Source organism: Lasioglossum baleicum, chromosome 6 (assembly GCF_051020765.1).
Source record: "Lasioglossum baleicum chromosome 6, iyLasBale1, whole genome shotgun sequence".
Classification (NCBI taxonomy): Eukaryota; Metazoa; Arthropoda; class Insecta; order Hymenoptera; family Halictidae; genus Lasioglossum; species Lasioglossum baleicum.
Window position 1 is genome coordinate 5,763,382 of NC_134934.1, and position 15,158 is coordinate 5,778,539.

Sequence of the window (15,158 nt, forward strand, 5' to 3'; positions counted from 1 at the left end):
AAAAATCACACTGTTGCGGATCTGTCGGTCAGTATTATAGTATATTAGTATTATAGTATAGTGCACGGCTAAATTTACATCGGTTCAAGAACGGGTCTGACTCGCGTAAACAGTGTGGATTTTACGCAAACGATGTATCGTTACGATATTAAAAGAGCCTCGGCCGATTTACGCAGTTCCGGCAGCTAGATAGCAATTATCGCGACCGCGAAACCGACCGACAAGTATCAACACGCTATCAAACCGGTTGCCTCTTTGTGCGACACTCACTTGATTCGATTAGAGACGAGCAGCTCCGCGATGTTCTTGCCCAGCATCGAGTACAACGTTTCCACGAACACCAACACCTTCGGATCTGTTCTCAGACGAGCCTCGCTCCGATGATCCGGAGCTGGTGGCAGCCTGGTCGCTCCTCGCAGTGTTGAACACCTTATTGCCGGCTCCGGCCTAGTGTCGCGGTGGATCAGGCTGGAATAGACAAAAAGAATCATCAGGAAATTAATTCGCGAATCGTTACATATGTATATTAGAATAATTAGGAAAATCGTCATCACAATCATCAATTAGTGCAATCATCGTAAAAGGATGTGGGTTGTTTCTTAACACGATTACGAACAGAGTTGGGCATTAATCGATTAAAATTTTAATCATGATTGATTGATTAATGTGTACGATTAAAAAAAGAGATCTTCGAAAAATCGACGATTGGATCAATCGATTGATGAAATTAATCGTCAAACGTTGATTACAAAAAGAAATCATAAATAGAGTTTGTGTTACATGTATAGACCAAATGACAATATACCTAAATTCGGTTTACTTTTTTTTCAGTATTCATACAGTTCTGATTCCGTATTTCATTTCGAAATTTCAGCAGTTAATCATTAATCAATTGTCCGATTGACGATTAATAATCGTTAACCGCAATTAACGACTAAACTAGGAGATTAATTGTTAATTGCGATTAACGATTGAAGTAGAATTTTAGTCGTCAATCGTTGATTCAATTTTTGCCCAACTCTGATTACGAATCACTAAAAGCGACTAGATAAATTAGAAAGATCGTAAGACTGTTATACAAGCACGTGGAATATTCTCTAGTAAAATTAGCTATCATTAAAGTTCACTAAAAATGACTTTCTGTCTTTGAAACTTCTCTCAGACATTTTCTTGTTTTTACCAATCCACTCTCAGAAAAGAACGAGATAGACCTACTTTACGATTTAGTACCATTCTTATATGCTTTAAAGCCCGCACGAAGGAAAAAATTGCAAGGTTTCCAACGAGGAAACCTGAAAGGCGAACTCGTTCTCCGAATAGAGACATTCTCGCGGTTCCTATGGGCAATATTTTCCGAAAATCGGCTAAAATTCGATGGCAGGGTCGAAATCTCGCCGTTAAAAGTTGGCTCGCGTGCATCGCGGCCGTTTCGCAGTCCGTGTTTCCGATTCCGCGCCATTAGCCGGAAACCGCGCGAGTCTCGAACGGTTCCGGGCGTGTCGGATCGAATCGCCCACGCCGAGCAGAGCCACGCCGCGCCACGTCGTGCCATCCGAAATCTACATCCATAATCGCCGGTATGAAATTCAAATTGGATCCTTTTGTGAGAGCGCGGGCCGTGGCTGGGCGCGCGAACTTGCTGCGGAACTTTTCTCCTGAAAGGAAACGCCGCGGAAAGTATGCGGCCGTACACTTCACGGGCCGCGCATTCACCGGCCGCGAACTCCAAATACTTGGAATACTTGAGCCACTTCTTGCATCCCCGGGGAAATTACATAACGTCCGTCCCGACGTCGATTTACAGTGCTTTTAGTCACGCTCTCCTCCTTCTCTCTCTCTCCCTTGGCCGAACTTGGACAAAGGGATTAGACCCGGACGAAGATCGGGACGCAATCTTAATTGCATTAGTTCGAATCGTTCTCTTTCCCCTGTCCAGAGATCTCGCGTTCCTCCAACTTCTGTCTGTTCTTCGAGGCTCGTTCTTCTGTTTTATTGTACTTTTGGTGCGATTTAAGGAGTGAATATTTTGCCTTTAACAGGGCCTTTTCGTGTAACGACTCACAGTGTTGCGATCAATGAAGTGGACAAAACTCATAAGTTAAATAATTTCGTAAAAAATGCATGTTATTCATATGAAGTTGTGTCTATACAATAAGAATATGAATACTTCTCTGTCGGGATCGCTCCTGAAATCTGTTTTACTGGCAAAGATGCATTAGCATTCTAAATTCAAAGTTTATTACATTTCGTAAGGCATTTGTTCTTATCACCACACTTATATTAACTTGCCATTTACAAAAGACTATAAAAAGTAGAAAATAAAAAAATATATAAAAAATGCACTAAAAAGGAGAAAATAATTTTTTTCCTGGTTCACCCAAAAATTTAATATAAATTTAAATAAAATCATGACATTAGTGTGAGTATAAAAATAAAAGCGTGGAGTGCTAAACTATATTGACGTAATCTTCGTAGGCGCTCCACGCTAATGTTATGATTTTATTTAAATTTGTATTAAATTTTTGGGAGAACCAGGAAACAAACTATTTTCTCTTTTTTATTTTTTTTTTTAAAAGTTGTTTTTTATATATTTTTTTGAAACTAATATCGACTGATGTTATTAAAATATGTTTTGTGCGTAACATTGTATGCCTGAAGCTAAATGTTTATGATGGAAAATCATTTATATTTAGATTGCAAGGTAGGCTTGTTTCTCATATTCTTCTCAGGAGTTGTTCAATGGAAACGAAGTAATCGATGGAAAGAAAAAGAAAATATAATTTTTTCCTGTCAGGTTTTGCCAGGTACTAATCAATTGCTCAATAAAGTCCCACTAATTTCGCAGCTGATTGCTTAAACGGCGCCCAACCGTGCTCCCCAAAGTGATCACCGACAGAGCAGAGTATTATAGTCGATAGCGAGCGCATAGTACCGGGAGAATCGTCGTGCTGAAAGTTCCGAAACTCGGTCGGCTTACGCCGGACAGCCCGGTAACAAGTTTTAAGATCGACGCATTCACCAACAGCTACGAGGATCCACCTTAACAATCGGGATTACAGTTTCCTCGGCGCATTCGCGCAGGTGTAACACCGTCGATGCATTATGCTTGAGCAATTAACGCGTCGTCGCCGACGAGATTTCGCCCTGTAAACCGTTGACCGTCGACCCTTTACAAGTTCCGGCTCTCCTCGGCTAATCGATAACCCGCGCCCCCCCTTCGGTATTTACGATTACACGATTAAGGACGATCGTTGCGAGACAAATCGAGACAGAAACGAGCTTTCGAGACCGTCGATGCAACGGCGACGTTTCGAGTGCTCTCGACGGCCGCGCCGTGTAACCGGCCCGTGGACATCGAACATTTGTTGCGTCCATTGCATTTCATCGCATTAATGTGAAAACGATGTTGGATCGCTCGCGAAGCGAACCATACGCTCGTCACGGTTCGTGGATCCTGCTGGCCATTGTTGTCTTGTGGAGTTCATATAATTATTTTAATGGGTCGTTACACATTTTCAAAAAAAAAATTACGCAGGATTAACTTATAATATCAGTGCCTTTATACCAAGTTTTTTTTGTGCATGTCCTCTCTTAGGTATTTATGTTAAGTCTTTGTTCTATTGTAAACATTTGTGTAAATGGACCTCGGTCCGTTTATAATAAATCATAATAATGATAATAATAATTTTCAGCGGTGTTTAATTATATCGCTGGGCGACGGCTCGACTTTCGAAAGTTCAATCGTTTGGACAGAGATTTCACGAATTGATTTGATGCATTTATTATAGAAATGAATAAAGGATCTCTGGAACAATGAAATGAATCTGTTACGAATCCATTGTCCCATTTTGTTTAAGACTGTATGTGTTGCGAATCTGTGTGAATATCTGTGTGAAATGTAAGAAGCGAATTACATATGTGTATACATCGAACAAATATTGTAATAAATTAATAACGTGGATGAAGTTAAGTTTATAGTGTAACAGTGGTGCGCGATGCGGAGATGTTGTAAATTGCGTTCGAATATAGAATGGTATGGTGATAAATCTGTATGTGTATAGAGTGTTGTTATGTGTGGAAGCTCGGAAAGGGAGGTACGTGTTGATAGTGACAAATCAAACGTTATAAAAAATTGTATGGGGACCGCCACGTGGACGGAAAACCCTGAAAGTGCCACGGGTAAGGTTGTTATTGACAACAGCCTAGGCCCGGTAGACCGAGAGAGGGTTGTGATCACCCCCTCTGAAACCAGGTCCACGAGCACGGTAAGATCGTAAGGATCGAACCGGGGCCGTTAGCCAAGCGAGACCGGCGACAGGGGGCTGAGCCGCGAAAATTGCCCCACTGCTAAGAGAGGAAGCAGTGGAGCGGAGTATAAATATTGTGAGTTAACTGGGCGAAGAACCAGAAAAAGTATAATTGTATTCGCGAGAGCAGACTCTCATTCGAAGAATATTTGCATTTACTTTCGTTTATTTTCGATTTGAATCTCAAGTATTGTTGATGAGATAATAAAGTGGACAGTCTGCCACCAACAGAATCCTTACTATAATATTGTCGTGAATTTATTAAAATTGTTAAGAGAAGATACACATTTTTATTTAAAGACTTGTAATTAAACTAACAATGTCGTAATGAAAGAAAATTACCTTCAGTTGAATCGTTTAGACAGACTCGCGATATAAATTTTTGTTGAGCGAGTCTTCACGAATAGATTTTATGCGTTTATTATAGAAATGAACAAATGGTCTCTGAAACAATGGAAACATCAGAAGAAATCCTTACTATGATACTGTCTTGAATTTATCAAGTTTTATTTAAAGAGACTTGTAATTAAACTAACGTTGTCATAATGAAAGAAAATTACGTTCAGTTTCGTGTTCAGAGCGACGAATCTAAGATCTAAGAAACTGAGGAATCGATTCGGAGACGTATAATTAATCGTGCCCGGTTGATCTAGATTTTCTAAGGGATCCAGGGCTGAGCTATCGCGGAACGATCTACAGACCGACGCCCGAGGGAGTACTACCCTTAAGCCTGTGATCTCGAAGGTACATCAGAGACGTTAATTCCACGTACGCAACGGGATTAAGGATGAAAGGAGAGGTTTAAAGGGAGGCTGAAAAGAGCGCATTCCTGCGAACCTTCCAGTTATACAAGGTCCCCGGAAACAGCGAAGGTTCGTCCTGTCCCGGGGTTAAAACGGTGGATTCTTTCATCGTCCTTAGAGCGGATCCCTTTCCCCGCTGCGCACCAGTTCGTTCTTTGGGACACTCGGATTATCGGTAATCGTAAAAATGCCGTCAGATTTATGCCGAGTGGAGCAATCCGTCGCTTTGTGCTGCACCGAGAGAAAGAGACGCTATCTCGTCCCCTACAAGGAGTTGATCCTCATTATACGAAAAAACGTCCGTTCTCCTCGCAGACCCGGCACACTGACGCGTGAAAATCCCGCTGCGGAGGACTGACCCGGGAAAAAACGCTCCTCGACGATCCCGAAAAAACAGAGAAACGAAGAAACACTTTTAGCTGAATGCTCGCGGTACTCTGACGTGGATGGAGGGACTTCTACGTCTTCTAAGTCCCTGTTACATTCCTTCTAAAATCCTCTATAAATGCATAAAAGTTGTAGCAGATAAACGCAGAAAAAATATCCCCTCCACTTTAGTAACCTGATCTCGGCTCGGGTATATCGGTGTGAACCACTACTAATGCAACGCGGAGAGTCGCAGTCGTCGGCACAGTTCAAAAGCCCGTGCGTCCTCACAATGTAACACCAATATTTAATCTTTTTTATTATTACTTATTTTTTTATGAAACTTTCATCAATATATTCGTGGCATTTTTCTGATTAAAAAAGACCAAACACGATATAATTTCAACTGTATTTAGTGGTTTAATTGACGACGAACGTTTCGGGCGCAAGGATGGACAGCGTATGGGAAAGAAACAGACGCGGAGAGTCGCAGTCGCCGACACAGTTGAAAGCAGAGTTGTGCTAATTCAATTACATTGTAATTCAATTACGTCGTAACTGAATTACCATATAATTACTATACACAATGTAATTCAATTACTAAGTATTTTAATTAGATGTGTAATTGAAATACAATATAATTGAAATACAATGCGTAATTGAAATATAATATAATTGAAACACAATATAATTGAAATACAATATAATTGAAATACAATGTAATTGAAATAAAATACTTAAAATACAATGTAATTGAAATACAATGTATAATTGAAATACAGCTCTCCAAATTATAGCCCAGAACTTTGAAGAAGTGCGATATATTTTTATGTTCTTCTTTCATATATACCTGTTTAGTGTCTGTGCGGCGTAGTTTCTATTCCTCGTCCTCGTTCATAATACGTAACGCTATTTTATGAGAAGATCTGAATTATAAATTACAATATAACTGAATTACAATGTAATTCAATTACTTTGTAATTATAATTCTGGAGTAATACAATTGTAATTCTGCACAACTCTGGTTGAAAAGCCCGCGCGTGGTCTCTCTTTTACACGCGCTGTCCTTCTCTACGTTCGGCTCGGCCTTTGAAGCTCAAAAAAATAACTACCTGTCCCGGATAAACGCATACAGATCCCCGAGGCTTATGCGTTTATGGTGACAATACTGTACTATGTGCTTTTATGAATGGCCAAGCTTGGGCAACACAGAGAAACGTATCTCCTGACGCACGATCGCAAAAATGGCAAAATCCTCCTGAAATCTGGAGCTTGTTAAAGCTAGCATAGGTTCGGTTAGCCGGTAAACCGGACGCGTGGCGTGGTGTACCTTAAACTTGATTAAGGGGGTCGGTTGGTGACAAGCTCGTAAAAGCGGGCCGGCTCGCATCCGGAAAGATCCATGGTGCGTGTTCTCACATATAAGCTTTCAAGTACGCTGGTAATCTGGTCCGAGAGAGATACGGAACGTCATCCTATCGTGCATCACGGCATGGCTGCATGCCCGAAGTAAGCCTATTAGAGCGCGGGCTTATTAGAGGATGCCATCTGACCCAAATTCCGCGTTCCTATTGGCCAGAGGCGTAGCGACGCGCGGATAGACTTAATACGAATTTATGATAACGCTTCGGGGCTCGCGGGCCAGCTATGCTCGATAATCTTACGCAGGAATGACGACGCCATCAATAATTTTTATTGCCGAGTGTCTTCTGGCCTGGCCTTGGTAAGATGGATCAGGTGGTTGAAGATTAGGGTCGTGTGGAGTCATTCTTTATAACGAAGAATTGAGATCAAAGTGATCCGTAACTGTTCATTCTATTAGAATCACTAATTAATCCTGCAGGGACCACGTCTGTACACCGTACTAACTCTGAATAGTATGCTAAATTTGAGTGCGATACAATCTCATGCATTTTTTACTAGACAGCGGATTTTATCAAAAATTTCAGCCCAGCCATAGATGACCATCTCGTTTCACCGTCACTGTTGCTGGCAAGTTTTAATGAAGAGCATTAACCAAGAGGAAAAAGCCGAAGGTTCAAGTTCCCCGCGTTAACCTAATTCCGAGCGTCAATAATCGTTCCGGTAAACGCTCGAGGGGTAAGAGGGATCGAAGATTACGGTAGTGGAGTCTCGATTGCGACGATGAAGTTCTTCGAATGGGCAGAACCACAGTCTCGGGAATGGTCCTCTATTAAATGGTCGCAGGGTCACTTGTACCTTGCCGAAAACGGCGAAAGGGAGAAAGCAGACGGAACGTGCGACTCGAGGTAACATCGATTAAGGTAGAAAGCAGGAGCGATCGATCATCGACGGTAATAAAGAGCTTCCGCCGGGGTGAAACGCTCTGCACGCGCGTGTCCCATTTAGCATCGTGGCCAGATTCGAATATCACCGTGTCGATATATCGTGTCGAGATTGGTATACATGCGGGGGAGGATGAAGATTAGAGCGAACACGGTGATTTTGGTCGTGCGGCGTTCCAAGCCGGGCTTTTGACGCGACACTTATGTGTTACAGTCGACGATTTCGCGCAAACGTCTTCCAGATTTAATTTCTTTCATAAATCTCTTGTATTGTTCGGAAATTAGGAACTACAGGATTGAAGGAATTGTGGAGTTGCAGAAATGCGGAAATGAAGGAACGAAGGAATTAGGAATTGAAGAAATGAGGAAATGGAGAAATCGATCTCAATTGAAAGGGCGTAATTTCTGGGCCGGGATTTAACGCGACACTTATGCGTTACAGTCGACGATTTCGCGCAAACGTCTTCCAGATTTCATTTCTTTCATAAATCTCTTGTATTGTTCGGAAATTAGGAACTACAGGATTGAAGGAATTAGGAATTGTGGAGTTGCAGAGATGAGGAAATGAAAGAACGAAGGAATTAGGAATTGAAGAAATGAGGAAATGGAGAAATCGATCTCAATTGAAAGGGCGTAATTTCTGGGCCGGGATTTAACGCGACACTTAAGCGTTACAGTCGACGATTTCGCGCAAATGTCTTCCAGATTTAATTTCTTTCATGAATCTCCTGTATTGTTCGGAAATTAGGAACTACAGGATTGAAGGAATTGTGGAGTTGCAGAAATGAGGAAATGAAGGAACGAAGGAATTAGGAATTGAAGAAATGAGGAAATGGAGAAATCGATCTCAATTGAAAGGGCGTAATTTCTGGGCCGGGATTTAACGCGACACTTATGCGTTACAGTCGACGATTTCGCGCAAACGTCTTCCAGATTTCATTTCTTTCATAAATCTCTTGTATTGTTCGGAAATTAGGAACTACAGGATTGAAGGAATTAGGAATTGTGGAGTTGCAGAGATGAGGAAATGAAAGAACGAAGGAATTAGGAATTGAAGAAATGAGGAAATGGAGAAATCGATCTCAATTGAAAGGGCGTAATTTCTGGGCCGGGATTTAACGCGACACTTAAGCGTTACAGTCGACGATTTCGCGCAAATGTCTTCCAGATTTAATTTCTTTCATGAATCTCCTGTATTGTTCGGAAATTAGGAACTACAGGATTGAAGGAATTGTGGAGTTGCAGAAATGAGGAAATGAAGGAACGAAGGAATTAGGAATTGAAGAAATGAGGAAATGGAGAAATCGATCTCAATTGAAAGGGCGTAATTTCTGGGCCGGGATTTAACGCGACACTTATGCGTTACAGTCGACGATTTCGCGCAAACGTCTTCCAGATTTCATTTCTTTCATAAATCTCTTGTATTGTTCGGAAATTAGGAACTACAGGATTGAAGGAATTAGGAATTGTGGAGTTGCAGAGATGAGGAAATGAAAGAACGAAGGAATTAGGAATTGAAGAAATGAGGAAATGGAGAAATCGATCTCAATTGAAAGGGCGTAATTTCTGGGCCGGGATTTAACGCGACACTTAAGCGTTACAGTCGACGATTTCGCGCAAATGTCTTCCAGATTTAATTTCTTTCATGAATCTCCTGTATTGTTCGGAAATTAGGAACTACAGGATTGAAGGAATTGTGGAGTTGCAGAAATGAGGAAATGAAGGAACGAAGGAATTAGGAATTGAAGAAATGAGGAAATGGAGAAATCGATCTCAATTGAAAGGGCGTAATTTCTGGGCCGGGATTTAACGCGACACTTAAGCGTTACAGTCGACGATTTCGCGCAAATGTCTTCCAGATTTAATTTCTTTCATAAATCTCCTGTATTGTTCGGAAATTAGGAACTACAGGATTGAAGGAATTGTGGAGTTGCAGAAATGAGGAAATGAAGGAACGAAGGAATTAGGAATTGAAGAAATGAGAAAATGGAGAAATCGATCTCAATTGAAAGGGCGTAATTTCTGGGCCGGGATTTAACGCGACACTTATGCGTTACAATTGACGATTTCGCATAATGTCTTTCAGATTTAATCTCTTTGATAAATCTATTATATCGTGACACAATCTTGATGCTATTCTTAACAAGTGCGGAAATTAGGAATTGCCGAATTGAAGAAATGAGGAAATGAAACAATGAAAAAATGGGGAAATCGATCGCAATTGAAAGAGAGTAAAACCATGTGGAGTTGTTTGGCGCTGATCGAGTAGAAGGGTCGACCGAGGGTTAATCGACGCCGGTTCGAGCGTCGAAGCGTTTTGACGAAGCCAATGGATGAGGCCTAATGGATGACTGGAATTATTCAGAGCGTGGTTCGCGGAATTCGACGCTTTAGCTAACAACATCGACCTCAATCGTATGATTATTTAAGGCAAGGTACACCCTGTAGCTGTACCTGGCCCAGGTTACGTCAACGTGCTTGTAAATCTCTGCTAAGAGTTCCCGTACACTCGGTTACGTGGAGAGAACGCTCGTTAACTTCGAAGAGTCTCGTGAATAACATACACCTAGGAACGGATGTGTGCTTCTTGACGGGAAGGAATTCTTAATCGGGCGGTGTCAGGCGCGATCAAAATTTCACCAGTCTGATATCCGCTTCCCTCTTGTTGCAACAAGAGAGGATGCACCTCGGGGAATTCATTTTGAAACTGCGCGATACGAGCCGAAACGTTCTTTTATGCGACGAGACTATTTTCGTCAATCGATCATTTCTTTCAATAATAAACATAACTCTCATTCTCAAATGGACAAACAAGAATACCAGAAACTTCGAAACAAATGCAATCCACTTTAAGCAAAGCAACTTCAGGGGATAAAATAAAGCAGGAGGACTCGACTTGCAATCTTTCTGAAACTATAGTACTCACAGTGTCCTAATTCGCGTTTTCCTGGATCTGTTCAACACGCGATGTCTTCCGAACGCCTCGATCTTCCATCAAATATTCTAATTCGATCGTCGAAGGCGAGAATACACGTAAAGGGAGTCCCGTAACGGTGAGACGCTAATAAAGGCCTTCGCAGGGTGACACGAGCTCCTCGAAAGGCAATTTTAGATTACGGCCACCATTGTCGCCTATCAACAGCCGATTAAATTACACCGAGAATTGCCTCGAACATGGCACAGTGAAAGAGAGTTCGAAAATGATGGTCGGACGGGGTGGGGAAAATCGCCTCGAATTACCGCCTCGTGTACCAGAGCCTCTCGTACTTTTCGTGCGGATAATCGAATTACACCCGAGGCGTTTCCCTTCTTTTCCCCGGGGCGATCGCTTCCGGCACTTCTCTCTTTCTCCGTTCGACGAAACAACGTTTCCGGCAACGGGAATCGAAGATCGCATATAGATTCCACGCACCCTGGGGTTGCGGAACTTCCAGAGAATCACGAGATATGAAGAGGTAACTCGGTTCGCGGAACTACTGTTTCGCCGAGTTTGCAACCCCTAAGAGGCCGGGGATCCTACTTGGAATTTCGAAAGGAAATGTTTGCAGTGTCAGAAAGCAGAAATCATTTTTATTATCGTTATAGAGTTTACCTTACTGTGTGATGTTCCACGAATATAATTTTAATCAATTGTTCGATATGAAAACTTGTTTGAATAATTCGCTATTTTATGTTTCTGTGGATTTTGGATTAAATCAAGGGCGAGACATTGTGTTTAGTAGCAAATTTGTTTGATGTTGATTTGTTAAGAAATTATAATTAAAATTAAAATTGTAGAAACCCTCCTGGTCGTTCGATTTCTTTATTGGTTGGGAAATCAATCGTACACCTAAATGAAAACCATATAAAAACAAAAGTACAATGCACATGGAAAAATAGGAGAATGGTTGTACACGTGAAAATTCAATACGAACAAATTGTTTTCTATATATATATCTAATATATGTGTGTGTTTGATGAAACAGATATTCAAAACAGCCAAACTCCACTACATATTAATGTCGTTCTAGAAAGCAATAATTAAAATTGTCCTCTCGAAATCTGAATTCACAGAAAATTTGTAAAACAAAATCTAAATATCTGAAAACCTACAGATGCACATGTACAAAGACAATTACGTGCACCTGCATCTAAAAGTCGCCTAAACGACATAAAACAACGTAGAAAATCACAAACACTGAAACTTTAAGAGTGGTAGAAAATGGCAGTCGCATCATCAAAGTAAGATTCCGAGTGCTGTTGAACAATTAGCAAGCAATCTGAAGTTTTTGAATCCTCCTACGATCTCCAGTCGCGTTTATCCTTTGTCCAAGCTCATCGGAAGGATTCAGAGTTTTAGCGTTTCGTCATTTCCGTGGAATTCCTGCAGACAAAGCCTGCGCAGCATGATGGATAGGTCGCGGAATAATGGCAGGAGTGGTTCGCGTGGATTTCACTAGCTTAGGAATCGAGGGGTCGCGGCTGCTATGGTGGCTGCATTGTGAATTTGCAACATAGCGGCCACGCTGGGATTATTGATCATTCGTACGCGGCGGTGAATAAACTATGAGCTTGCATGCAAATTCATATTTTAGCGGATTAATTTACACCGGTGTGTAACGGGAAGTTTCATTTCACCAAGGGTTTTATTGAATTTGAAATAATTGAAGCATACATAGTTGCGAGAACATTTCCGTCGACTCTGATAGTATAATACTACATATGATATATCCGCGAGCGGTCTAACACGTGATTCTGTAATGAAATTACGACTGAGGGGCACCGTAGGGAGCTCGCGGTTTTTTTCCCCCATTAGCGCGGATTTTTCCCCCATTTCGGCTCTATCATAAAGAGCGTTTTTCCGTATTTAATTGAAGCCCTCAAGCTGTTGAAAATCCTATGGGAATACATTTTAACATTGACTTGATGCGATCCCTTAAAATCAATTCTTTTCATCTGAATTACTGACCACGCTTTTTAATTTCTTGACGTAATTTCAAAGTTTCCTTTGCACCTCAATAGTCCTATCATAAATTGCAATCTTTGATCATTAATTTAAGCCCTCAAACGTCCAAAAGTTCCTACCGGAACACAATCTAAAATGGATTCGAAGAATCCCTAATACAGCAAATCTGAAGTTATAAAAATGAAAGAAAAGTAATTGCTAATTATTTGATAGAATAATAAATTGACCTGGATAAATTGACTGTGGATCTTTATGCATTTATGAATAAATTGGTTGGGTGAAATATAAAACAGTAAAAGATTTCAAAAATTCAAGAATGTTGTAGCTTTTAACGTAACAAAGTCGTTAAGGGATGAAATCGATTTTTATGTTATTCCTGCTTCCCACAATCAATGCAAAACATTTTTATTTTGCATAAAGAGCCGCAGTCTACTCATGACATTTACATACACATATCCGATTAAGAAACATTTCCAAAAAATTGTTGGTATTACACTTCTCCCTGTTTCCGCCAGAAAAATGAGCTGAAATAACGAAGTCTCGGAGATTTCTTGCCGACGAACAGAACTCGTTTCACCTGTCGAACCAACGACCCCATTAACCCGTTTCAAGGAATATTCAGGGGGATGGAACATCGTAGAACAGCCCTATCTACTTTTTTACCGTGGCCGGCGCCAGAGGCTCGCGTGCATAGTCTACGTTTTCTCGATCTTCTGCGCCGGAAGGCCAACAGTCGGCGACTATATCGACGGCAGATAAAAAAGAAACGAAGAAAGCAAGCCACGGTGGCGCGGACCTAACGAGGAAAGGGCAGCTTAGGCGGCCGAGGATCGAACGGAAAGGGTGTTCGCGGTTCTTCCGGTAATTTGCCCCGAGGCTGCTTTGCTGGCGAAACTTTTTTACATCTGAAAAATTGGTCGGAGTTCCGACGTTCGACCGGCTACGATAACCCAACCCAGATGGAACGATACTTGGTAAATACCGGAGTCAGTTCGACTTTTTCACTGCCCACGCTTTGATAGTCTTGACGGATCGTTCGCTGGTGAGTTTTATCATTTTTCTTTGATCTCTTCTGGCTCTGCGTTATGTTCTGGTAAATATAGAAATGCCTACTATTAATTTTAACCATCCTTCGTATCAATTAAACACATGTTGAGACGTGCTTAGTGTATGGCCGATTCGAGTGTCAATTTGGGTCTAAGCTGTGTTCGATTTTGGCTGGAATCGTGTTTAAATGTGTAAAATAAAATATGAGATAATTCATACATAGGAATTGAGAACGTTCTTGTATAAGTTGTAGTTTGGATTCCGATAGCAGAATATTGCTAGGTGTGCTGATTCTATACCCAAGAGCAAGCTTTTCTATTTGATTTAGTTGGGTGGGAAAATATACAAAGCAGCCGTAGCCCAATATTGATCGAACAAAACTTTTGTAAAGTATTATTAAGGTTTCTGGATCTGATCCCCGCCACACATCTCGAAGAAAATGTTCATAGCTCTTGTGCATTTCTTTGCATATGATCGATTTGATTTTTAAACGACACTTTGTAGTCGAAGATTATACCCAAGAAGCGTACAAATTCGCTTGATTTAATTGTTGTATTCTTAACCTTTATTTCTGTTTGTCCTGGGTGAACATTGAGTCTGTTGAAATGCATAAACACGGTTTTATGAGAAGAGGGCTCTAATCCTAAGTTACGTAGGTTGATATCGATTTGCGAAATCGCTTTTTCTAATAAGCTTGTACTGTTGCTGACTGTGGATCTGTTGCGATAAATTGCGATATATCTGCAAATTGAGAGACTACGACGCCCTTGAACACTTTTCTAGCCTGGTCACCTGTGAGATCTGTATATACTATCCTTCCGAAAGTTATGAATTTAATCAATTTAATCATATTTATTAGACAACCAATACTTGCCAGTTTTTGCAAAAGAATGCTTGCATTGACGTTATCGAATGCGCTGCTGACGTCTAAAAATGTAGCTAAAAGATTCTTTTTATTATTAACGGATTCTTCGATGCTTAAGATAACGTTAGTCAGATTAACTATGGTGGATTGTCCTTGGCGAAAAACCGTTTGAGGCTTAGAATAAAATATGAGAATAGTACAAAAATAATAAAACAAATCTAATAAACCACTTTTTTCTAATTTTTTGTACATGTTACTAGTCAAATTGTCATCGTAAGTTTTTTACGTATGTGCAATTATTAGTATTACAATTATGTCGTATGATGTGTATTATATGTAGAGAAAAATGTAAGGGGGTCGATGAAGAAAGTCATTCTTTTAAAAGGGGTCGATGTAGGTAAAAAGGTTGGGAATTCCTGGGTTAGACCCTTTAGTACTGAGAAATCTTAGGTATCGTTTGAGAAATTAGCCTAAGTTTCCAGAGAAAGTGGAAAGGAATTGCAGCAAGCTAGGCCGCGC

At 40.8% G+C, this 15,158-nt stretch overlaps 1 protein-coding gene across 1 annotated transcript in view; it reads right to left on the bottom strand.

Annotated features, from left to right (window-relative positions):
- The window catches only part of Sfl (N-deacetylase and N-sulfotransferase sfl), a 171,730-nt gene that overhangs the window by 57,809 nt on the left and 98,763 nt on the right, over window positions 1-15,158 (bottom strand). Inside the window, exon 3 of the mRNA XM_076425486.1 lies at window positions 271-468. Within this exon, the coding sequence (XP_076281601.1) occupies window positions 271-468 (198 nt within the window). The remainder of the gene's footprint in view (window positions 1-270; window positions 469-15,158) is intronic.